Source organism: Cryptomeria japonica, chromosome 5 (genome assembly GCF_030272615.1).
Source record: "Cryptomeria japonica chromosome 5, Sugi_1.0, whole genome shotgun sequence".
Classification (NCBI taxonomy): Eukaryota; Viridiplantae; Streptophyta; class Pinopsida; order Cupressales; family Cupressaceae; genus Cryptomeria; species Cryptomeria japonica.
Genome location: NC_081409.1, coordinates 827,434,330 through 827,461,600, shown reverse-complemented (window position 1 = coordinate 827,461,600; position 27,271 = coordinate 827,434,330). Strand labels below are relative to the sequence as shown.

Below are 27,271 nucleotides of genomic sequence, written 5' to 3'. Positions count from 1 at the left end.
CAATTGGGCACCAAAAGGGGAAAAGTTAAACTTTTAAAACATTCTAAGGCGATTATAAATGCTATATTAAAGGATGAATGAGGGTGATAGAAGACAGTTCCTATAGTGCAGATTGTAATGGGAATGCCCATGTGATTGTTGCATGATATTTTCTAAATATTGAAATTTCATTTCATTGGGATAATAAGAAGCAAGTGTTTCCTCTCTCACATTTTCTGTTTGTTTCTCTATTGTTCTTGTGTGTTTGAATTTATAAGGGGAGTACCCTCATCAATATAAAACATAAATCATTTAACTTAAAAATCGAAGCAAATCAATTGTACAATGCCTACAAACATGACATCGTCCTTGATATAGAATGAATTATATTATTTTTAATTAAAGTTCTTAAGATTGAATGAATTCTGTAAGAAGATCCATGATACATTTATTTGCAATTCTTATTCATGCTTTCTCCTGTGTAGCCATGAAAATATCATTCTTGATATGGCATGCAAATTGTTCTAATATTCTGAAAGGAAGGGAAAATAATTCTTAAACTTTTGCACGTTATGAAAGGGCAATGATCTTAAATAAAACAACAAGTTACATATTTTGTATTGACAACATCATACTTTCTCAAACAAAAGTAATGAAAACACATGAATTGGAACAACTTACAAGCTCAAAGAACTACAATTTAAGGAAAAAATATGTTAAAGGATTCGAGAATTTACAGGATAGATAGGTGGAATTGACAGGAACTTAGACAAGTCTGTAACTGTCAAACATAAAGGACTAAAACTTCTTAATGGAAATTATAAACATCTAAAATGTAGAACTTTGACCGTCAGATGCCAATGTTTCTGTTCCTGTGGGATTGGTATTCTCCAGCAGTTCTGATATGGTGGCTCTTAAATTGGAAGCACCTGCACCTCCCAACAAAGATGTCTTTAGGCTCTCCAAGACATTGCCTACATCTCTCATGGAAGGCCTTTCTCTTCGTGATTCAATACTACAAAGCAAACCAACATTAATGAAAGAAATAAGACATTTATTGTCTTCCATGTTTTCATTCACATCTCTCCATAGCTCGCTATCAACAATTTCTGCCAGTCTGTCTGGAAAAGCTGACCTCGCCCACTTTTGCAAGCTCATGTCTCCAACAAACATGTCATCACTTGGCCTTTTTCTTGTAACCATCTCTAATATAAGAATTCCATAGCTATAAACATCTCCCTTAATATCTCCCTTAATAGAAACATTACCGCCCAGACCATACTCAATCAATTTTATTCATTAAATTCTTAAAAAGATAATAAAGAAAATGACAATGTCAATATATAGAAAAAATTTTAAAATTACCTGGAGCAATATATCCGATAGATCCTTTGAGTGCAAATGTCGTTGTACTCAGTGAATCTATGGAGTTTGTAGTAGTCAAACGAGATATACCAAAATCACTGACAAGGGCTATCATGTTGGCATCCAAGAGCACATTGCTAGGTTTTGAATCACAGTGCACTATTTGTAGAGGACAATCATGATGTAAGTATTCCATGCCATGGGCTACATCTACAGTAATTCTCAAACACTCACGCAATCCCAATTTACAGAAGCCTTCACCATCCCTGTCAGGGTACATATGTCTTTCCAAGCTCCCATTACATGCAAATTCAAGAATCAAACCTTTTAAGTCATGGTAGAAAAATGCACTTATGATTCTGATGAGGTTGCGGTGCCGAATCCTCCCTAACAATTTGCACTCTCTACTAAAACTCTTAAGAGCTTCTTCATTGTGCAAATTAAGAGTCTTGATGGCAATTATCTTACCATCCCTCAAGATGCCTATGTAAACAGATCCAAAATAACCCACTCCGTGCAACTTTGACTCATCAAATCCAGATATTGCAATGACAAGATCTTGATAAGAAAATTTCGGATAGCCGAGTCTTTGAAAAATAAAGCTTGAGGGACGAACTAGTTGGCTTGAAAGTTTATGCTTCCGTAGAATTCCTATAATGAAGCAGCATAATGATAATACAAATGCAATGATTCCAACAATTGCTAAGACTATTTTTTTTATCAGTGAATGTTTTTGCTGGGTCAGATTTGGGCAGGGAGGCAATGAATAATTATTTGGCCCACAGAGGCCAGGGTTCCCCATTAACAATATTCCAACAGTTCTATTTGAAAACAACCCTCTTGCTGAAATCTGCCCTGACAAATTATTGAAAGAAAGATCCATTTCTTGGAGATTTCGTAATTTAGAAAGTGAATTTGGTATTGGACCTTCAAAGGCATTGTGCGACAGATTTAGATACTCCAAAGCCGTGCACTCTCCTAAAGATTTTGGAATGACCCCAGTTAGTTGATTTCCACAGATATCTATGGCTTGAGCCATTACAATTTTACTGATCTCCTGTGGCAAGAACCCTTCCAAAGAATTCCATGAAAGATTGAGGTAGAATTGCAGGTTTTCAAGGCTGGCAATGACTTCACGAGGTATCCTACCCCCTAGTTTATTGTAAGATAAGTCAAGAAGCTCCAACTTCTGACATCCCTCCAAACTAGCAGGGATCTCCCCGGATAACTTCTTGTGCTGAAGAAAAACGCGTCTTAGCTGCTGGGAGTGACAAAGAGAATCTGGTATTTTTCCGGATAACTGGTTGTGACTAAAATTTAAGAGTCCGAGATATTGCATTTGACCTATCTCATTTGGAATGCTTCCTTCTAATTTGTTCTCATCCAACCGCAATCTTTCCAACTTATATAATCTTTTAATTCCAGATGGAATATTGCCGTTGAAAAGATTATTGCCTAAATTTAAGTAGGTTAAGTTTGTCAGAATGGCAATCTGCTGTGGTATGCTTCCGCTTATCATGTTGGCTACTAAACTCAAATGATAGAGATTGGAAGACAGTTGGCCTATGGATGGAGGCAATATACCAATGAAATGATTGCTTCCTATTTCTATTACTTGCAAGTGGGAGCAATTTGTGAGAGCAGTGATAAAGGCCAGTGTGTTATTGCTATCACCAACAAGTTGATTGGTGTGTAGGTAAAGGTCGGTAAGAAGGTACAACTTACCCAGCTCCATTGGAACCGTTCCACCGAGTTGGTTTGCATGTAAAAAAAGCATCGTGAGACTGGAACAATTTCCCAAAGATTTGGGTATGTTTCCAGTAAGCTGATTTCGCCATAAGCTAAGCAAGTTCAAATTGGGGAGCTTGGTACCAATTTCCCATGGAATGGTTCCACTTATCTGGTTTATAGATAAACCCAAGTCAATCAATTTTGAGAGATTTGTTAAAGAGCTGGGAATGGAACCTGTGAGACTGTTTGCGCCCAAGTAGAGGCACTTCAAACTTGTGAGAAGATCCAGCTCAGGCGGTATGCTGCCATGCAGTTGGTTATAGATGACTCCCAGATAAGACAAACTGCGGCAAGCGTAGAGAGCGGGCGGAATGGTTCCTTGTAATTGATTGTAGCCCAGACGGAGTATTCGTATATGCAGGAGTTGGCCGAGTAGAGGTGGAATGGTACCAGTGAGGTAATTGTTGGAGAGATCTAGTGATCGAAGAGAGGAAAGATTCCCCAGCACAGGAGAAATGGTGCCATCTAAACCCATATGGGATGAATTGAGGGCATGGACAGAGTGAGCAGAGGGATCACAGGTGATGGCAGACCAGTTGCAGAAGTGGTGAAGGGGAGACCAGTCGGGCAGAGAAGTGCCATTGATTGAAATGGCAGCTTTGAATCGCAACAGCAGTTCTTCTTGCTGTTGATGATGATGAGAGAGATTATTGGGAGAATGAGGAAGAGCGGAGATTAAAAATATGGATAGCAATAAAACTAACAAGAGAAGAGCAGCCATGGTAGACCTAAAGCAAGCAATTGAGGAGAATGGAATGGAATGCAGTGGAGGAGGAAAAATAGATTACTGTGAGGGCCGCCGTGATACACTTCTACTTCAATTGTTTTTAAAATTCATTTCAGTTGAATTGTACAAAATTAATTTCATCGTTTCACATGGATGGTCAAGGAGTGGCCATCCTCAAAGCAAGAGTTTAGTTATGTAACGAAACCGTCCACCTTATTCCTCTTTAAATTATTGTTTAGTAAAATAATTTATTATTATTTAGAAATTATGTTTTTCAAATAAATTGTATTGTTAATACAAATTATAATAAATTTTTATGTTACTTTTATATTATCTTGCAAAGTGAATATTAGATAATGATTTTTGGATTTTTTTAATTTAAAAACTTTTATTTTCAAATTCGATTTTTATGATAACATTATATTAAGTGAGGAAACATTTATTACAATAAATAAAAATTATTTAATTTATCAAGATGAATTTATTAATTTCAGGAAAAAAAATTCATATTTGATATTTTTATATTTTGATGTGACACTAAGTAAATGCATTGAGTTTAAATTTTATTTATTTTCTCAATAAAATAGAAAATTAAAATATTTGTCATATTAAAACAAAAAATATCTCCAAATCAACAATTATTTATTCTATATTGTCATATCTATTAAAAACATTTTCAAATAACATTTTTTTTAATAGATAATGAAGAATAAATGAGATCATCATATACATTGATAATTACATTTTGAAATATTAAAAGAGGTAGGCATTAGATACATGGTATTTTGTAATTCCACACAAAATCTATATGTTTGTTTTTAATTATTTAAGTTTCAATTGACTAAAAAAAGTAGGCAACATATGACTGCTCAACCCTCTAATCATTATCATTTGTATATTCCCATATGAACAATAAACAAGCAAATATCTCAGAGTATTTAATGTGATGCCAATATTTTTCCTAAGAAATTAACATATAACAATTAGACAAACATTTTTTGTCACATTGCGCACTTCACATGCCAAGGTGTCATGATAGATCACAATGACATGCAAAACATCATTATTAATGCATAATTCAAGGAGGAACAAGTAGAAAAATTTGCACACTAAGAAACAACTCACCCTAGTGACCACATGAGAGAAGGAAGCTTCCTCCACAAAAATATTGGTACACAATCTTGTTCCCTCACAAACACAAGGATAGGATGTTAGTGATACTTAATACAACACATTCCAAGATGACACAAAATTAACATCTGAATAATTAGAAATACTTACAGAAGAGGTAGCTTCATTAGGAGGTACATTTTGTTAGGCATATGCCTCTTTGTCCTTTATAGGATGGTGAAGGTGGAACCACAACATACATACTAGGAACTTTAGGAGTTGTGAGGATACTTAGTCTAGCATGTGGCTCACTTGCTACCATTAGGGTAGGAAGAACTACTTCTATTTCTATAGACATTGAAGGATCCTTAGGGGTAGTAGTTATGCAGGCCTCAAAGTATTACCTAAGGATACTTAAAATATTCTCATGGCTTTAAACCATTGGTAGAGTACAAATAGGACATTCTCACAAGGTTTGATTGGTTGAGGTTTTTAAGGCCAAAAGTAACCAAGTGTAAAGTTTCCATGGTTAGACAAAAGCTAGAAACTACTATGCGGAATGGTTTTGACTTGTCCTTCAAAAAGGAACTTCAAACACTTATGGACTATAGAAGAGAATGCCCTAATGGATGTGAGCCAAGGAAGGCCCAACTTCACACAAAATTGATCCAAGGTTGGGATAATGATAAAAGGAACATCTAAGCTCTTAGAACCAACTTCAATGGGAAGAGTGATGGAACCTATGGTAGGACACATGAAACCATCATGCACCTTGATCAAGACATCAAATTTATCATAAGTGTATTGGCATGATTCATGTCAATGTGTGTAAATATATTCTTTTGTAATCATATTCACCATATACATCGGATCAATAAGCACCCCACATGTGCTTTTTTTATTGGTTCTAGGAATAATGTATAATGGTCTATTGGGTGTATCTAAGATATCACTTGAGGTAAAGATGATATTAGGTTCACATTTAGGCTTAGGCTTTTCTTATTCTATTATATTCACAAATTTGTTATTTTTGTTGAGTAAGCCATAAATGGCTATATAACTATCATTATTAAGCTCAACAACATTCATGGAAACAGAAGAGAAAGGATTAGTAAGGAGTTGTATGTTTTAACTAGGTGGCACTATGGATTTATTTCCTTTATCATTCACACCATCCACCACAATACTATTAGATTTGTCAAGGTCTTGACTTTCATTTTTTAGATGCACAAATATACAAAGTAGAGCAAAACTTATTGATTTGAACATGACTAATCTCCCCACCCATGATAGCCATTTTCTTTTCCAAGAGGCTAAACATTTTTTTATTTTTTATTTTAGAGGGTCCCATAGTTTGGTTGGGCATAGTCTTTTATCAAATGGTAGTCCCAAATAAATACAAGGAAAATTTATTGCTCTTTATCCCATAATATTAAGTAATTTTGCCTCTTTACTAGGATCCATATTAAAAAATAATACTTATGTTTTGGTCTGGCTAATCTCTTGGGGCAAGTGCAAGGTAATGAGTCACAAATTCACGGAAGTCCGCACGTTGGAAAATGCACTCTTATAAACGGGGGCCCATTTATGCTTCAGGCTCTCGAGCCAAAAGGTAATGGGGGCCCGAAGCAAAAATAAATGGGCCCCCATTTTGTTCTAAAATGGGGGCCTGCTTTTAAACAAAGCTGAGGCCCGTTTCTAAATCGTATTTTTTCTTTTTTTTCCACAAGCCGCCCTTGTTTGAAAATGGGGGCCCGTTCTGTGGAAGTTCATTCCACAACCCACCACTTGGCTCGAGATTAGGCCCGAGATAGGCCTGGCATCGCCACACCTAAGACATGGACCTGCAAATTCAAATCTCCATGAATGAAAACACAAATATGAACTTCTAAAATAGTTTACATGCCTCTAATCAGAGAATTTTTATACAAAATTAAAACCCATTTTAGATTATATTGTCTAGATCCTAAATATGTAAATTTATTTAAAAATTGATTATTTTAACTATTTTTCATTTAATTTATACTAAATCGGGTCCATAAATTTGAAATATTAACTAATTTTGTTAATTTAATAGCTTTTTTATTTTAATGAATTTTGGAAAAAAAATTATATGTCATCAATATAAACAAAATTCTTTTGCATTTTAAAAAATAAAAAATAAAAAAAGTTAAGTTTACGTCAAATTATGTGGGTCGTACACACCAAATTTTTAAAAAGATAATTACGGCCATTAAAAAGTTAACTAAAAAAAAAATATTAGAAAAAAAAATACAAAAAAATATGCTCATCAATCTTCAGTGTGTTAAAAATCATTTCCCAAAATAGTCTGAGAAAATAATTTTAATTGTGTCAAGAAGTGTGGGTCATACACATGCATGGTATGGTCCTGAAACAGGCAGTTTTAAAACATAGTTTTCAGAACTCCATTCAAAAAGTTATTTTTTATTGTGTGGGTATTAAAATAAATTACATATATGGAAAGTAAACTCAGAGGGATATCTTTTATATTACTAACTTTTTCCAAGATTCAATCTCTAAGTGTTTCAAAAATTAATCTCAAATGAGACAAAATCTGAAAATCAGGGAAAACACACCCACTTTTTGGCCAAAAAGTGGACTCATCTTCTTGCACTGACCCCTTGCCTAGATTCCATTGAATATTTTTGAACAATATTCCTAAAATGTTGAGCTTCCTATTTCTTCCCAACTGCAAACAACATTGTATCATCAGTAAATTGTTGATGCATGATTGTAGGAATTCTGCTAGTAACTCTTATTCCTTCAATCAATTCCTCCATTTGATCCATCTTGAATTTCCTTCCTAAGGCCTCAACCATTATACTAAATAAAAAAGGGGATAATAGATCCCCTTGCCTCAATCCTCATGAAATATCAAAGTAGATCCTTTTGGAGAACCATTTACAAGAATAAAGAATTATGAGCTAGAGATGCAATAAAAGATCGAATCTATAGACTACTTGTTGAACCCAAAAGCCTCTAAACATTTACATAGAAATCTCCAATCCACCTTATCATAAACCCTTTTGATATCCAACTTAATAAGAATGCTTGTGGATTTGTTGCATTGTATTGAATGAATTGCTTCTTGGGAAATTATCACTCCATCAAGGATTGACCTCTCTTGTACAAAACTATTTTTTTCTTCAGATATAATGGAGGGAAGAATGTGCTTCAATCCATTTGCCATTATTTTAACCATTATTTTTGTATATCATGTTATAGAGTGATATGGGTCTAAATTCATCTGGGCATGCTAAGTTCTCTTTTTGGGGGATGAGAGATGTAAAGGTATTATTTATTTCAAGCATAATAACCTTCCGGATTTTCTTACAACTTCTAAGGCCTCTACAAGCTCATCACCCAAAATATACCAACATTTTTGGAAGAAACCAGTCAAAAAACCATCTAGGCCCATTGCCTTATTTTGGTATAGCTAATCCAAAGTAGCCTTTACTTTGTCTCTTGTTAATTTCCCAATTACCAGTCTATTTTGATCCTTTGTTACTATACTCGGTATGATGCTAAGAAACTCCTATTGATTTCTCCAATTTGAGCCCCACCAATTATTCAAAATGGATTGAAAGTATGAAACAATGTATTTAGAAATATCCTATGGGTTTTCTATTATTGAACCATCCTCTTTTTTAATCATGCTAATCCTATTAATATCTCTTCTTTGTTTAGTTGCATTGTGGAATTTCTTTTAGTTTTTTAGCTTCTACCAGCCAAGTTTCCCTAGATTTCTATTTTTGGACCCCTTGAAGAGATTATGGTAAGAACATTTTGCATTTTGAATTGTAATATAAGAATTTTTATATTTCAGTCAATCGATTTTCTAAGGATTACCAATCGGTTGATATACCTACCGGTATAGACGAGTTTCTTAAGTGGTAATTAGGGTTTGTTACCTTATCAATAATGTAATAAATATAGTGGGTAAGTTAATAAAAGAAGGTTTCACTAAGTTATTTTTACCCTATTTTGCATTCGAAGAAGCATTTTGTGAGCAGAGCGAAACAAAGCATTGTTAGCAGATTGAGAACAAATTTGTGCTATGGATTAAAAAGTTGAATCAGATTCGAGGCTAAGGAAAGGCGAATCGGGTGTGCAAGCGAGAGAGCAACTAGAAACCCTAGCAGTGCGAAGGGAACAAGGTATTTTTGTCAATCTCTCTCTTGAATCAAGATTATTTAGAATGGCATCATCGTCTACACCAACAGAGAGTCTTTTTATCACTACTGAAGCTATGGAGTCAATGGGGATGGATAAGATAGATCCTTATAATGTATTATCTCAAGTAACACAAGGTGACTTAAAAAGTTATATAGATTGCGAAACTGAAGATCTAGGGGCATTGGCAATCTATTCTCAACTTAAATCTCTATGTGACAAGAGTGGGAAGATTAAACCCGAATATATTAGGGTTTATGAGAAAGGTTTTCATAATGTAGTCTATTTTCTTGAAGATTTTGAGGAAGAACATGTCAGAATCATCCTCAGTCGTGAACATGGAGGAAACATGTATCTTGATAGGTCTCACACATCACAAAGGAGGCTATTCATGTAGTAATAGGTTTCTGCCAAACCGGTGAAGTAGCTAAGTTAAGGAAAATCTCGAAGGATATTGTTATTGAGTTGACAAAGACCACTACTGATGGTCATGCTATATTTGTTAATAACATTGTAGATGAGGGTAAGTGCACCAAGATGGTGAACAAAAAGGGGGGTATAAGTGGCCATTTTGTTTTTCTGAAAATAGGTAGACTTGAACTTCAAAGAGATATTTGAAGGTCATGCACTTACAACTATGAGTTGAAAAAATAATAAGAACTATAGTACTCTAAATCTAGTTTCTAAACTACTAATTTTTTTTAAAATTATATATGATTAAGAGGGTCAAACCTTTCACGCACAAAAAACTATTCCCAATTTTTTCAAAAAAACATAACATAGTTGTTTTTGTATGATGCACAAAATATATAGTTAGATTTAGTATTTTACAAAACCCTTTGGTAGGATGATAGGTAACAATGAGATCTAGAAGTTATGTGTTCTTTTGTAATTTTCCATTAAGTATTTTTTTTAATGATTTTTTGAAGTGACCGCATCCTGAAAAATTTGGCACCTGTTCATGCGTGGGCATAACTTGTATCAAAATAATCAAAAAAGCAATTTTTTGTTTTAAAAGTGTATAGAATCTAGTGTAGAAAAATAATATTTATTTTATTTTAAATTTGGTCAAGTAAATCAAAAGTTATTAAAAAAATGGTAGACATATGTATGTGAGGATTGTCAAGGCACTGATAAAGAAAATCAAAGTTTACGATGCTAATGTTGTCCAAAAATAGAAAAAATTATATGGTTAGAAAACTAAGAAGATGTGTGAGATTATGGTGGTAATTTTAGAGATATCATCTTGATCATTTGTAAACCTGATGACAAAAAAGTTGAGAAACCATGTTGGACGATGAAAAAATGTGTAAAGGGACAAAAATGGGGGGAAAATGGGCTTGCAAGCCTTAGGTTCATTTTCCAACCCTCTTACCAAGCCAAAACCCACACGGGTTTTGAAAAACAAAAAGTACTATTCCAAGTTCTACATAAGTCGTATGGGTTATGTAGAGCTAAAACCATTATTTTTTGTTTCACAAAACTCGTACGGGTTATGAAGACATAATAATGTATGCTTGTAAACTTAGCATTTACTACACATATGTCTTCCTTCCCCATCACCGTCACTATCTATTCTGAGCCTTATTTATCCTCAAGTTCTATCTCATCTCTCTCCTCCCCACACTTCTCTCTCTGTCGATTCTCTCACCCTTTTCTCCTTCTCATTCTCTCTCTACCTCATGTATCTCACCCTCTCCTCCTTCTCTTACTCTCTCTCCCTATCCCATTCTCTCTCTCTCTCTCCCTCTCTCTCTCCCTCTCTCTCATTATCCTATCCTATTCTCACCCTCTCCCCCTCCAACTCCTTCTCCCCACTCTCCCCCTCCCTCTCCCTCTCCCCACTCTCCCTCCCCCTCTCATTATCTTATCCTATTCTCTCTCTGGCCCCCCTCTCTTGACCCTACTCTCTCTCTCTCTCTCTCTCTCTCTCTCTCTCTCTCTCTCTCTCTCTCTCTCTCTCTCTCTCTCTCTCTCCCTCTCTCCCTCTCCTTTTCCCAATCTCCTTCCCTCCCGCTCTCCTTATCCTATTATCTCTCTCTCTCTCTCTCTCTCTCTCTCTCTCTCTCCCTGCCTCCTATTCTCTATCTCTCCCTCTCCCTCTCTTTATCATATTCTCCCCATCTCTACCCTTCTTCTCCCTCTCTCCCAATCTCCTCTCCCTCTCCCCCTCTCTCTTCCTCCCCCTCTCCTTATCCTATTCTCCCCCTCTCTTCCTATCTCCTATTCTCTCTCTTACCTACTCTCTCTCTCTCTCTCTCTCTCTCTCTCTCTCTCATTTTTTTTAATCCCCCCCTCTCTCCCTCTGCCCCTCACCATTTCCCAATATCCCTCCACTTCTCTCTCTGTCTCTAACTCTCTCTCCATCCCCCTCTCCTTATCCTATTCTATTCCTCTCTCTCTCTCTCTCTCTCTCTCTCTCTCTCTCTCTCTCTCTCTCTCTCTCTCTCTCTCTCTCCCTGTCCTTTTCCCAATCTCCCTCTCTCACCCTCTCCCTCTTCCCCTCTCCTTTTCCTAATCTCCCTCTCCATCCATCCCCCTCTCCTTATCCTACTCTCTCTCTCTCTCTCTCTCTCTCTCTTACTCTCTCTCTCTCCCTCTCCCCTTGTCCTTTTCCCAATCTCCCTCTCTCTCCCTCTCCCTCTTCCCCTCTCCTTTTCCTAATCTCCCTCTCCATCCATCCCCCTCTCCTTATCCTATTATCTCTCCCTATGCTTTTCCCAATCTCCCTCTCTCTCCCTCTCCCTCTTCCCCTCTCCTTTTCCTAATCTCCCTCTCCATCCATCCCCCTCCCCTTATCTTACTCTCTCTCTCTCTCTCTCTCTCTCTCTCTCTCTCTCCACTTCCTATTTGGTTCCTAGTTCTACATAACCCATATAGGTTATGTGAAATTGTGAACATTCACATTAAAGGTTTCCATAACCCATATGGGTTATGGAAAAATCTTAATATATTTTAGTCCCAATAGCCTAAAAAGCCAACATTGTAAGTTGTTTGAAGGCCCCACTGCTTTTGCACATGATTTTTTGGGACAGTAACAATTAGTTTTTCATATTTTTTTGTCATGTTTGCTTTGAAATGATTGATTTGTCTCATATATTGGATTGTTTTTGAAGTTATTTTATCATTGTTACTTTAGATTATAATAAAATGATGATCATTTGTTGTTTTTTTTCTTTGATCATGATTGATTTGTCTTGTATTTTAGTTGTTTTTTTAAGCTATTTTATTATTGTTACTTGAGATTATAACAAAATGATGATCATTTGTTGTTTTTTTCTATTTGATTATGGATTGTCATCATGATATTATGTGTAGGACAATGGGAAAGAACAAGAGAGGAATGAATGAACAAAGAGAGTCAGCAAAAGAAAGACAAATAGAGTGTATCAAGAGATTATGTGAAGGTACATCATCTAATTCACTTAATGAAAGTGATGAACATTCAACAATTGAATTTGATATGATGAATGCACAAAATCAAAATGATCAACATACACCAATTCAAAGGCATATGATGATTGTACCTAATGAATGCAATGAACATACACCATTTGAAAATGATTTGGTGAATGCACATGTTAATGAAATTGAAGAAGATATACCATTTGAATTTGATGCGATCAATGCACCTAATAAAAGCAAAGAGCATACACCAATCTTAACACCTCTTAGAATAATTCATAGAAAACCAAAAATTCTAATAGATATTGATGAAAATATTGTGAAGCCAATGCATGATAAAATTTCTGAAAGAATTTGTAGAAGAACGGTTAGAAGAATTTGGAATAACTATTTTGAAAACTTAAATCAAAGTGGAAGATGCTAATTAGTTGTTGAAATGATTAATAATAAAAAATTTAGAGAGAATGAAAATTTTGGTGTTAAGAACATCTGAAAATAATAGTGAAAGAACCATTGTGAAAAAATATTTTTGATGCATACCATGCCATTGGTTCTAAATCACACACTAAAGATGCTAATGTTACTCGTCATGTCCTCACATCAACCATAATGGGAAAGGAAATGAAAAATATCATTTAATAAGAAAAACAAGCAAGTCATTAAGGATAAGTACAACCACATTACACTATGCCTTAGAGAGGTGAGAGAAAATCGAGGATCCTAACAATAATTCTCTTTGGATATTCTCCGGTAGACTCCTAGGCAAGGACAAGGTTGTTGTTGGTGCACTAAGAATGTTAATTGAGAAATATTGGCATGACAAAACAAGGGTTCACCCAGCAAAAGAGATGTTGTTAGAAGGATAATTGAAATTAGTAATCATGAGCCACATCCAAAACACAATTTAGATACAACTAAAACACAATTTTATGAAAGGTTTCTTCAAAGCTTTCCTCAGATTAAAATTAGTCAAAGATTTTTTGAGATGACAAAACCATTTTATTTTAAGATTAATCATGCACGTACTACATGTTTTGATTAATATGAAAAATAGGTTTTAAGGACCTGAAACCTTTAACATAGGAGCATAATATAGTTCATCAAAAAACATCTAGACCAGCTTTGAAACAACTTACAAAAAGACTGGCCAAAAGGCTAGTAAAATGAATGGACAACTAAAGAAAGGAATAGCAAAGCAGAAAAACCAAAGAAAAGATAAAAAGACAAATAGCAACTATAAATACTTAAGAAGATTAGCCACCTTATTGACCAGCTTGTCATAGTTTGTCGAAGCAACTTTGAGTTCTTCCATATCCTTGTTTGGCTTCTTCTCCTTCTTTTTGCCTCTGGTCCTTGTTCTAGGTCTTTGCACTTCTCTCGTACCTTCAATGTCAGGTTCCAAGTCCAGGGAATCCTTCTCATTCTCTAGTTGGCTGATGAGAATTTTGGTATTGTCAGCCAAGGCCTTCAGAATACTATAGCTTTGTTCAGCAATACGTTTGAGGCATTTTTCAATTTTGTTGAATTTGTTGTCAGTTTCCGCCATTCTCTAGTCCGTAGCATTGTCATTGGTTTTTATCTCTATCAGGGCCTTCTCAATTTGCTCAAACCTAGAGTCGAAGGCATCTTTGATCTCTTTAGCTCTGGAAATAGTTTTCCTCAAATCCTCAACATATTCTGCAATAAATTTGCCTTCACCAATACTGATTGTCTCCAAAATTTGGACCCTGTGGCTTAGCTTCTTATTATCCTCCACATATTTCTTGTAACTATTAATTAACCAATCGATGGTTTCCACAAAACCTTTCAATCCCTCAGTACGAGGATTTGAAGGGGGGTTTTCTCACCATAGTTGTCCTGTTCATTTTTGGGGACATCGCCACTAGTGATCTTATCGACATTTCCATCAATTCTTTGATCAAAACCTTCCCCTATGATCTCCTCCTCCAATTTTTGGTCAACATCAGGATCCTTTCTCTTCACTTTTTCCTCCAGCTCCATATCATTAACATCCCACCTCTTCTATTTGTTCCTTATCTGAATGGAAGTTTTAGTTTTCTTTTTCTGAGGAGACTAGGTTTCATGCTTCTTAGAAAACTCAGAGACCTCCAAGGAGGAGGAGGAGTGGATCTGGAAAACCTTTTCTTTAGATTTTTTCTTACCCTTCGAGGAGGAGGGCTTGGTACTCACCTATTTTCTTTTCTTACCAATTTTAGCTTCAGAGTCATCCAGACTCTCCTCTGACTCACTCATCGAATAACTTTCAGACTCCTCACCCATAGAAAAACCAGAATCCGACCCATCCTCAGACTTAGAGATAGAAGGCTAGGGATGAACAATTTGGTTGGCTTTTAGATGGTCATAAATTAACACCATAAGACCTTGATGCATGGTTGTATCACCCTTAGGGTTCTCTCTATGGGCTTTAATGGTAGCATTCATTGAACACAACAAGAAATAGTGAATACTAACTTTTTTGTCATACCTGAAATGATTAAGCAATAAAAAATGATAGCCATACACTTTTGTGAATCTGCCATCCAAGGTAATATAATGCATAATAGCAAACAAAACCTCCCTCCATGGCTTAAAAAATGCCCTAGGCAGGTAGTAGGTTTTACTTATCTTTACCACGTGCTTCTTCTCCTTTGTCATTTCAGGGTATTGCTCAATAGCCTCCTTGCTCAATTTTTTGTCTCTATAGTAATTGCTTCCTTCCCTGCAAAGACCTGTGACCTGAGCGATGAGGTCTTCATCAATGGAGATTGTTTGATCTCCCATCTTCAGGGTACCCTTCCTCTAGTTTTTGCAGAAAAAGTTAGTGATTGTGGCATCCCTCCCATGGAGCCTCTCCATAAACTTTGTAAACCCGTCCTTCTACAAAATGTTCCAAATTACCTCATTTTGTTTCCACTCCTTACAGTTGTTGGGTTCATAGCGGCATCTATTTCCTCCCATTTTTTCACTTTTCAAAATAGAAGGCTGAGAGTTGCAGAGAGCTATGGGCAAGAAATTTCTCAAAGTGACCACATATACCCAAAAAGCATGAGAAAAGGTGGCTTTTGTCTTGTAATAAATGGTACTGAAATTATTATAATTACTCATAGCCCTCCTATTAATCTGTTTCATCATTATTTTGTCCATTTATGATCTTTGGGGTACTATTGTATCGATCCATGAATATGATTGATCTGACGTCATCAAGGAGACCCTCTGCACCCTTCCAGGTAACCATATTGTTGTGATTGACTACCACATTGGCTGCCCAGTCAGCTGGACCATTAGCTTCACGATAAATGTGGGAAATAAAGCATTTCTCGAAAGTGTTGATGAGATCTCTAGCAGCCTTTATTATGTTGTTGATAGTCCATGAAGGCTTAGAAGTTCCTTTTAGGAACTTGATGATGTTATTAGAATCCCCCTCAATCCATAGATAGGGACAGTTCCATATTTTAGCTAGGAGAATGCCTTGGAGAGTAGCCATATCTTCTACCATGTGGTTAGTTTGGTAACCTATAGGAACAATAAACATTTCCTTACAACTACCATTTTCATCTCTAAGAATTGCACCACATCCCGTTGGGCTAGGATTGCCTTTGGCAGCTCCGTCGAAGTTGATTTTGAGCCAACCATGAGGGGGAGTATGCCATCTGGCTTGTAGTCTCTTGTTTTGTTTGGGATCAGTACTACCAGGACTCTTCAGATTCTAGGAGTTGAAAATGTGAGTTTCCAAGGGGTTGGCAGAATTGCAAGGATCCCCAATGATCCCAATGTTCTCCATAATAGCCCTTTGAATTTTCTGGAAAACAACAGCCTGGGTGAGAGAAGTGTCCCTGAAGATGCAGTTGTTCCTTTCTTTCCAGATCCCACACAGGATGTGAGGGAGAGATAGCTGCCACAAAGATCTCAAAGTGGGGCTAGACCAATGGTAACTTTAAGAATGGAACAATTCACTGATACTATTAGGAAACACCCATTCCATGCAAAAATTATTAAGAAATCTTTCCGAAAATTAAAGAGTGAAGGAATAGTGGATAGGAAAATGGTCCACAAACTCTTCCTCCTAAAGACATAAACCACACCTATTTGGGAAGGAAAAACCTCTAACCTTAAGATTATCTAAGGTCAAAATTTTAGACCAAAAAGGATTCTCTGAGGGGGCAGGGGAAAGAACACCATACATTGAAGAGACAGTAATGTTGCCTTTAGGTTCATATTTCCAAATAAGAGAATCTTCCTCATTGTACAACCAAGCAAAAGACAAATGGTTCTTAAGATTGATAAGGTCAGTGTGGATACTTTCAATGTTCTGCTATTTATCACCTATCCAATACTCCTCAACCAAGGAGACAAAGACTCTAATGTAGGGGGCAGCAAAAGGGGCCCAATCAAGGATTTCAATCAAAGGCTTATCAAGAAGCCAGGGATCCTCCCAAAATATAACTTTCCTACCATTACCAACTCTCCATTTCACCCCTTTAGCAATGTTGTCTTTACACTTAGAGGCATGATTCTTGATATGGGACCCATTAATACTGAAATCAGAATTGCTGAAAGAGAGAAGAGAAGAAGACAAAAGAGGATACTTACTTCTCCAAATTTTACATCATTCACTATCAGAGTGGAACAATATCCAAACTTGTTTAGACAAAAGAGCTTCATTGAGGGTCCAGATTCTTCTCAAGCCCAGACCACCTTTACTTTTTGATCTGCACACCTTGTACCAAGCCACTAAAGCCATTCTTTTCTTTTCCTCAACCCCTAACCAAAGAAATTATTTTTAATTTTTCTCAATAGCATCAGCATACTTAATTAGAATTCTAAAGAGGCTAAGGGCATAAATAGGTATGCTTTGAAGGGATGCTTTAAGAAGTTGAAGCTTGCTAGCCTGACTTATAAGAGTACCTTTCCAACCAACAATCTTTCTTTGAAATTTATCCACCAGAGAGATCCAAAAGGAATCAGGTGGAGCAATGCCTAGGGGGAGACCAAGATAAGTAGCAGGAAGATCATCAATCTGACATTCCATAATTTTGCTAATTCTATGTTGTCTTCTCTCAGAAGTGTTGATGAAAAACACTTCACTTTTAACCCAGTTGATAAGCTAGCCAGAAGTAGAAGCAAACTAACAAAGCGTGTCCTTCAGGATTCTAGCTTCTGAAATGCTTGAGTCCCCCATAACAATGGTGTCATCCACAAATGGTTGGCGGGAGCAAATATGATCAGTTGAGGAAGGTTGGAGACCTCTAAAATACCTCTAGTCACCACACTTTCCTTGGACCTACCAAATCATTCAGCCATAATAATGAAGAGGATAGGGGAAATGGGGTCCACTTGCCTCAGTCCTTTGGAGGCTTGAAATAAGGAGAGGCAGATCCATTAACAAGAACAACAAAGGAGGCATAGGAGATGAGTTGCTTGAAGATGTCCACACATTTTTTAGAAAAGCCAAAAGCTAATAGGACCTTCATGAGGAAAGACCAATCAACCCAGTCATAAGCCTTAGAAAGGTCAAGCTTGAGGATAAAACCCTGTTTCTTAGCCATAACAAGGGAATGGATATTCTCATGGACAGTTATGATGGAATCAAGAATTTTTCTTCTTGGCACAAAACCATTTTGCTGATGACTAATCAAAGAAGGAAGGACTTTTAGGAGTTTGGAAGCTAGGACCTTGGAAATTATCTTATAAAAAGACCTTAAATTTTGAATGCACGTACTACATGTTGTTGTAGGGTCCATGTTGAAATTTCCATGCATTATGTTATTTATCACTATATATGTTGTACTTTGCACACTAATGATGTTTTGCAAGAATGTGGTCTACAAGCACCTCCTAAGTCATCTAGAGAATTTATTTCAAGTGTACTATGTAGATGAGATGATGCGTGCATTTACTATAAGATTATGTGTTTGAGAGGTTTTTTTCCTACATGTGGTGGTTTGTAATAGTTGCATAGATGCCTACATCTGGATAGCAAACATGAAATTTGTAAGGAACTAGTTTCTATTGGAAAATACAAGCCAGTCACATATGGTGTTAAAGATGGAAAAGAATTAAAGAGGTGTGAGTTAGTGAAAAGGGATATATGCGTAGTTGATTTTATGAAGTTTTTTCAAGAGAAACTAGTGTATGAGTACATAGGTCACACACATAGAGCTAGGTGGTTAGATGAGAAATTCAAGGTGTAAGGACACTTTTCCCCTCGGAAATATTGTCTATGTCATTGATTTTTCTGAGAATTATACACTAAAGTCACAAAATGAAGTGCAATCTATGTATTACCACTCTACACCAAGGAGGACAGAAAGGTTATAAGAGAATATCACTTCTATATCAGCAATGATTGTACTCATTGTTGGTATTTTGGATATGTTGATATGGTTTTGTCATTGATGTCAACACCTATTAACACTTATCAACTCTGGCACTCTGGAGAATTGGCAATGTTCACCAGCAAGCAAGTGACTTATGCACAGTCACCGGTATCTGATACACTGGTAGAATATATTGTTCACCGACACTTGGAATGATATGGAAAACACTTGGTTATGTTGAAGACATCATTTTGACACTTTTTCTTGAATATTTGTTCATTGGTATATTCATGTTTGCATATTTTCTCTTAACAGTAAATAGGTCCAGGATAAGCACTGGCAAGCTTATCTATTTCAGATCAGCGTGACACACTATGGAGATGACTTATTATTGTTGTAAATGCATTAAGTTGACATGTTGTATAGGTTATTGCATTGGTCATTGATTTACTTGTAAATTGTTTTCATTATAATATCTTTTACAGCTGACCTACTCAAATTGGTCTTAGGTTATGGTATAAATGTAAGATCTTATTTGTAAGATCAATAGGCGAATGTGAGAAGGATTATAACTTGGTATATGTAAGAATAAGTAGAGCTTTACACACAAAAATCATTTGAATGTTGAAGGAAGATTTTGTAAAGGCATATCAGAATTGAACCGGTATTGAATCCAGCATATGAAGATGCTATTTTGAGCAGTATATCATTATTGGATTTAACCATCCAATTGTAGTCAGTGTGACTCCTATTTGTGATTGAACAATGAACTCTAGGCACTTGGCCTTTCTGCATGTGTAGACCCCATTTGTATACACATACTATCTATAGTAGTACCATCTGATTCTGGGTAAGGTTTCCCACCATGGTTTTTCCCCTCACAAGGTTTCCATGTACAAATATTGGTGTTATGTGTTGTGGATGTTATTGTCTTTCTATTTCATGCATTAATCTTTACTGGTACTACAATTAACTGATAAACTATCTACCGAGATAAAGTTTGGTTCACTGGTATTAAGCATTAAGTTTGGTTAAGTTGTTTTTGGTTTAAATTTATTAGACAACTGATTCATGCCCCCCCCCTCTCAATTGTCTCCAGGACCTAACAATTGGTATCAGAGCCTAGTCCTCTTTTGTGGAAGTTTAACAACTTGAGGAGATCCAATGTCTTCTAACTATTTTAGGAAGGACAGTCCTAAACTTGATGAAACCAACTATGGGATATGGAAGATTAGGATGGAGACACATCTGAATTGCATTGGAAAGGAAATTTGGGAAGTTACAAAGAATGGCTATACTACTCCTACTTCCGGCCAGCCTAATCCACCTAACCTGGCTAAACATGAAGAAAATGATTGCAAAGAAAGGGAAGCACTTTTGAGTGCACTATCAGATCAAGAAATCATGGGATTATCAGATAGATCTATTGCTAAAGCTATTTGGGACCATTTGGAAACATTGAATGAAGGAGATTCCATAGTCAAAATTGCAAAATTTGAAAGCTTCCGGGTCAGGTATGAAAATCTGAAAATAGAATATAATGGAGGTCTAGTAATATTTGGAGATGATAAAGCTTGTTTGATCAAAGGAAAAGGTACAATATCTCTTGATGGTAAGCATAATACCGACAATGTTTACTATGTTGAAGGTTTAAATAATAATCTTTTGAGTGTTGGTCAATTAGTTGAAAAAGGATTTCAGTTACAATTCAAGAATGGGAAATGCAAAATTATGAACATAACTGGTTTGGAAATTGCAACCGGTAATCAAACTAGAGGTAATATCTTTCATTTGAACAACAATGAAAAGAAATGCTTGATTGAACACATTGATGAAAGTTGGCTATGGCATAAGAGACTCTATCATGTAAATTTTGATTGCATTGTGAAAATCAGTACTACTAAGGCAGTTAAAGATTTACCTAAGATTGTTAAACCTCACAATCCTATATGTAAGGAATGTCAATTTGGAAAACAAGCTAGAGAATCTTTCAAAAGTATTCTAGAAAAATCCAATAATGCTCTTGACTTACTTCATACTGATTTATGTGGTCCAGCTAGAACTAAAAGCTTACAAGGTGACAGACATTTCATGCTAATCATTGATGACTATTCTAGAATGTGTTGGGTTACTTTTCTCAGAGAAAAATTAGAAGCACTTGGGAAATTCAAACTATTAAAAGAAATGGTAGAGAACGAAACCCAAAATAAAATCAAATGTCTGAGATCAGATCAAGGAGGTGAATTTACATCTAAGGAATTTAATACATTATGTGAAGTAAATGGAATCAAAAGACAGTTATCAGCACCCTAGACACCACAACCAAATGGAGTTGTAGAAAGGAAAAATAGAACTATCTTGGATGCAACTAGAAGTATGTTATCTAAAGAAAATCTACCACATGTATATTGGAGAGAGGCGGTAAGCACAACAGTCTATACATTCAACAAAGTTCACATCAAAGGTGAAACTGGTAAGACCCCTCATGAACTATGGTTTGGTATTACTCCTACTCTTAAATATTTCAGAATATTTGGAAGTAAATGCTATATTAGAAGAGATGAGTATATTGGCAAATTTGATCCTAGAAGTGATGAAGGAATATTTTTTGGTTATTCATCTAAGAGAAAGGCATATAGATGTTTTAACAAAAGATTGCAAAAAATTGTTGAAAGTACAAATGTGAAGATTGATGAACAGTTTAGAGGAACTTCAAGGTATATAGACTATGAACCGGAAACAAAGATACTGACAAATGAACCTAAATTGAACCTATTGGTACAGAATGAAGATCCAGTTACACCGGCATCATCTGAAAATTCCACCTTAATTGATGAACTACAGCAAACTAAGACACCCTAGTATGTAAGATTGAACCACTTTGAAGATCAGATAATTGGGAACAAGTATCAAGGAGTTATGACAAGAGGAAGATTGGCAAATGAAGAGGTATGTCTTATTTCTCAAATTAAACCATCATCAATTAATGAGGCATGTGAAGATAAACACTGGATTAAAGCTATGGGAGAAGAATTAGAACAAATTGAAAAGAATAACACATGGACATTAGTTCCCCGACCTAAAAACAAAAATGTAATTGGAAGAAAATGGGTGTTTAGAAACAAACTTAATGAAGATGGTAAGGTAATAAAAAATAAAGCAAGAATAGTGTGTAAGGGATATTCTCAGAAAGAAGGAATTGATTACAATGAAACCTTTGCACCGGTAACTAGAATTGAGGCAATCAGATTATTCTTGGCTTTTGCAGCACACAAGAACTACAAAGTATATCAAATGGATATTAAATGTGCATTTCTAAATGGAGATCTTGAAGAAGAATTTTACATTGAGCAACCTAATGGATTTTCTTTAACAGATAACAAAGATATGGTTTGCAGGTTAAGGAAAGCTTTGTATGGGTTAAAGCAAGCTCCAAGAGCTTGGTATGCTAGATTGGATAAATATCTTTTGAAGATTGGTTTTCTAAAGGTAATGCTAACAACAACTTATACTATAAAGTAACTAATGATGAAATCTTGGTTATAGAAGTTTTTGTTGTTGATATAATCTTTGGAGGAGAAGATGGATTATGTAAAGACTTTTCTATTGAAATGTAGCAAGAATTTGAAATGTCTATGATTGGAGAGATAAAATTCTTTTTAGGATTGCAGATTTCACAGACTGATAAAGGTATATTCTTAAGTCAATCAAAGTACTTGAAGGAATTACTAAAGAAATTTGGGATGAAAAAATCTAAACTGGTAAGCACACCTATAACTACAAATGACAAATTATCACTAAGGGATGAATCTACACCTATTAATTCGACTAGGTACAAATCTATGATAGGAGGGCTACTATATTTGACACAAACAAGACCTGATATTATGAATGTAGTATGTATTGTTTCAAGATTTCAAAGTAATCCTAGAGAAAATCATGAATCAACAGTAAAAAGGATTTTTTGGTACTTACAAGGCACTACAAATCTTGGCTTATGGTATCCTAGAGATGAAAACTTTGAATTATGTGCATACACAAATGCAAATTGGGTAGGAGATGTAGATGACAGAAAAAGCACCACCGGTGGAGCATGTTTTCTTGGAAGCAGATTAATTTCTTGGTTGAGTAAGAAACAAAGTTGCACATCTTTATCAAGAGCAAAATCAGAATATGTTGCAGCAACAACTAACTGTACATAGATATTGTGGCTTAAGAAAATGTTGAAGGACATAAAGGTAAAATGCAAGGAACCTATAACTATCTATTGTGATAACACAACAGCAATTGATATATCTAAGAATCTGGTACTACATTCTAAAACTAAACATGTTTCTATCAAACTAAATTTTTCGAAAGAGAATGTTGAAGCAAAAGAAGTAAAACTAGTTTATGTGAATACTAAAGAACAGATTGTAGATATTTTCATTAAGCCTTTGCCTAAGGAGACATTTGAATATCGCAAAAATCATCTTGGGGTCTTACCCCCACTAGTAGAGACTTAGACAGTTGATGTTTGTCATCAACCAATAGAATTAATAGAGAAATCTTTTATTCCGGCCTTGATGAGCTGAGCTACTACTCAGAGGGAGTAGTTGGTATGTTGAATAAGTTGGTATTTTGTATTTGAATCTAGTTTTTACATTAGCTTTGGCATTTGATGTCAAAGGGGGAGAGATTGATATGGAAAAACACAAGAAAAACACATGTTACTCCTAGGGGGAGAGATTGATTAGTCTCTATATCTGAATTTTGATTTCTGGTTTTGATCTCTTTTTGGGAGATTGTTTGTTTTTGGTATTTGGCATTTTTGTTTTTGGCACTTTGATGGTTTTTCCATCTTGTGTTGCTATCAATTCCAAAGGGGGAGATTGTTTGGTTAAGTTTGGTTAAGTTGTTTTTGGTTTGAATTTATTAGACAATTGATTCACCCCCCCCCCCCGCTCTCAGTTGTCTCCAGGACCTAACACTCATTCCTCAAAGTTTGTGCAAGGATGCTTTACAATCTTCTATGATAGTTTAAGTGAAAGAGATATAAGATACAACCCACAATTAATATGGTTAGACAATTGTACTGCACAATTCAAGAATGCAAGGATGTTCTACTAGTTGACAAGGATGCATGTGACAAGTGTGTAAGGAAACTCAGGTGCGAAAACAGCTTCCTACACTAATCTCTAGAGGAAAGTATTGTGTAAATTCTTTTAAATCCTTACAATTTCAGATTCGTTAACTACTTTAACAAAGATATTGTAGCCATATACCATGCATACAGAAAATAGAGAATGACACAGTGATTTACCCTAGGGAAAACCTTTCGGTAAAAAACCCCAGCACTCCAAAACCTGCACAATGTATTATCTTCAACACAACAGTTACAACACACTTGCAATGCAAGTTCTTTCAGGAGACAATCGACCCTTAAAGACAAATCCAATAGCACGATATCATACCAACAATACACTCTTTTCATTTCACAGTCTATAACTCTAAAAAATGCTTATGTGCTTTTCTTTTTAGGGCAACATCCAAAGATAGTTGTATTAGGGTTTTACCATTCTCTGAGAAAATAGGAACCCTAAAAAATTTTTTGAGGCGATGCCTCAAACCCCACGATTAAGGAAGAGTGTACAGTACTCAACTTTATCAGTTGCCACATGTCTTGCATGTCTTCACCCATCATTGAAATCTCCTAGAAATAGCTCTTACGTGTCATAGGAATCCGTCATAACCGTTTCAGCCATGATCTCCTTACACACAATTCAAGATGCTGACACATCAAGTGGAGTGACACATGAACATGCCAATTAGACATGTACACACACACTTAATTACATTATTTGCAAGAAATACATTTTACAAAACAAATAATAAGAATAGGAATTATCCAAGGTTGCGACACCTTATTCCTAACAAAGTGGTGTGCAACGTTTTTAGAATTTCATTGAAGCAGGGCATGGAAAGGGAGAGCATGATGGTGTGGGAGCATGTGTGAAAATATCTCTTACTAGAGAGGAATTTAAGTACAAAGGTGGTGCAATGTTAATAGATGTAGAAACAATTGTGCAATGGTGTAACTCTATGATGGGACGAGGTAATATAGGTAAGTCTATGGTTTCTAGATATTTTTGGTTAATAACGTGAATCTAACATTGAAAAATATCCAAATTTTTGTGCACTTACAAGATCAAGTGACATGTATTCATTTAGAAGTTCAAATGCAAAATTACTAGTTATTTATACTAGATAGATTGCATGCTTTTTCTCTTCGTGTATGCATTTTGTGTGGGATGAATTTGAATCAAAACAGTGGGTTGACCAATGGTCTTGTAGACCTTTGCAAACCCTAGATACATATAAACTTCCTAGAGCACTACAAATGAACCAAATTGAAGCATCAGTGGATTTTGACCATGTATCAGACATAGTTGAACTAGGTAAAGGGTTTCAATTTGCTACTTGGGTAAAATCAATTTTAAGCTCAATTTATTAGTATTAACTTATGCTGATTTTGGTATTAACTTATATCCTTCTATTAAATGCAGGTCATGCGTATGCAGCTATTGTGAATGAGAACAATGAAGAAGAAACATATTACTTTTTGTGTCTTTGTATTGAGGCCAAAAAGAAATTGACTTCTACAGTGGTTGATGGAGAGGGTATTGAGTACCCAATAGGATTTGTTGTTGTGACAAGGACATGACTTAGAAGATACCGTTGTTGTGTCAAGTTGTATTGAGACCTCTTAAACTCATTTATTTATTAGTCATTGTATTGATTTTTGCATTAACTTATCCTTCTATAAAATTTAGGTACCCTATCAAAAATTCTAATTCCTGGTTGTTTGAGGACTTTGAGACACATAGACATATTCTTCATTACTCAAACCTTCTTGTTGCAACAAATATTCATTTGATTAAATATCATGGTAGACCTCTTTAAGTATTTGTGAAAAGTTCATGAATTTGACCATGAGGAAATACTTGATACACTAAGGGTTAGAGGTGATTCAAAAGGTTCACTTGATTTATTTTGGGCCATCTCGAAGAATAATTCTACAATATGGTAGAATAATTTTGACAATTTTGTATATATCTTTTGCAAATCATTGTAACATCACTTTTTTGGATGTGCTCTACATGAATGAGTTGTAATATGCATATGTAGATGCCAAATTTTGTATATAAAAACATCAATGATTTGTAATGTGCATATCTAGATGCTAAATTTTGTATAAAAAAACAACAATGAGCTGTAATGTTCATATCTAGATGTTAAATTTTGTATAAAAAAACAAGAAGTTGTAATTTGCATATTTAGATGCAAAAGTTTATAAATATAAATAGTAATGAGCTTGATCATTTATATTAGATGCTGAGTTTTATATATAAAAGTGCCCATGGGGTTGATTTGCAAATTTTGAGAGCCCAAATTTGTACCATTTGATTATAAATACATTTGTAATAAATTTGTACATTTGATTATAAATTTGTACTATTTGATTATAAATAAAAATGTCTGATTCTAACATATGTTAAATAACTTGCAAATGGGTATTTGAATATGCAAATTTTTTTCCAAGTGTTTTGGGAAAGTTTTGAGTTATTGTTGAATTACCCGATTTGAAGGGCTAGTAGGAAGAAGCCTCCTAAGTGTAGTTTTTTGTATTGGGAAGTGAACTAGTCAACTTGGGCATGTGAAACCTTATGTCAAGATGTCATAGGTGTGTTAAACCCCTGAGTTATGTTTGGTTAAGTCATTGAAGTTGAAAACCCCATTTGAGTGGTTGGGTGTGTTGGCAAATGCACACTCCAATGAGATATTGTAGGTGATTGAAGGTTTTGTCATTGTGGAAACCTTACAATCCTATGACACTGGCAAGACAATTTATTAGCACCAGCAAAGACAAACTCTATACCGATAGTAAAAGGAAGCATACCAACACTGAAGCTGACAAGAATTTTGTTTGTAATATATTTTGTTAATTATTGTAAAATCATTGTAAGCCGACTTGGCAAGTTGTAAAATGACTCATATATATAAGAGATCATTGTAGAACATTTGGTAATAGATGGAAGAAAATATATAGGTGAAATAAGGTAGACCTATTGTGTGAATTATAGGTTAAGGGTTTATGTATGAAGAAGAGCTATAAACCGGTACTGGATCTGGCATAGTAGATGCTATTTTGAAGCAGTATAAGACATTGGATTTATATAATCCATTTTGTAAGTCAGTGAGACTTCCCATTTTGTAATTGAGTAGTGAGCTCTAGGAACTTGGCCTTCCTACATGTGCAGGCCCCTCTTGTAGCAGTAATATTCTCTTATTGGCCAGTAAGTGAATATTGTGGGTCACAAATCCCACCAAGGTTTTCCCCACA

The 27,271-nt window shown here is 35.4% G+C and overlaps 1 protein-coding gene across 2 annotated transcripts; it reads right to left on the bottom strand.

The window, feature by feature from the left end:
- Positions 1 to 669: 669 nt before the first annotated feature.
- Positions 670 to 4,066, bottom strand: LOC131042016 (putative leucine-rich repeat receptor-like serine/threonine-protein kinase At2g24130). Of its 2 annotated transcripts, none has more exons than XM_057975303.2 (2): positions 1,345 to 4,065; positions 670 to 1,184 (listed from the first exon to the last, which is right to left on the bottom strand). In XM_057975303.2, the coding sequence occupies exons 1-2, from the start codon at positions 3,854 to 3,856 to the stop codon at positions 808 to 810; spliced, it is 2,889 nt and encodes a 962-aa protein (XP_057831286.2). In that variant the 5' UTR covers positions 3,857 to 4,065; the 3' UTR covers positions 670 to 807. The 2 variants fall into 2 exon arrangements, with proteins under 2 accessions (XP_057831286.2, XP_059077760.1); XM_059221777.1 differs by having other exon boundaries at positions 1,042 to 1,230; positions 1,345 to 4,066.
- Between the last annotated feature and the right edge of the window lie 23,205 nt (positions 4,067 to 27,271).

Excerpts from the sequence above, each read along its gene's own strand:
- LOC131042016 (XM_057975303.2), bottom strand. The coding sequence starts at position 3,856 with ATGGCTGCTCTTCTCTTGTTAGTTTTATTGCTATCCATATTTTTAATC. Across the intron at positions 1,185-1,344 it reads TATCGGATATATTGCTCCAG|AGATGGTTACAAGAAAAAGG; the intron begins GTAATTTTAAAA and ends TTCTTATATTAG.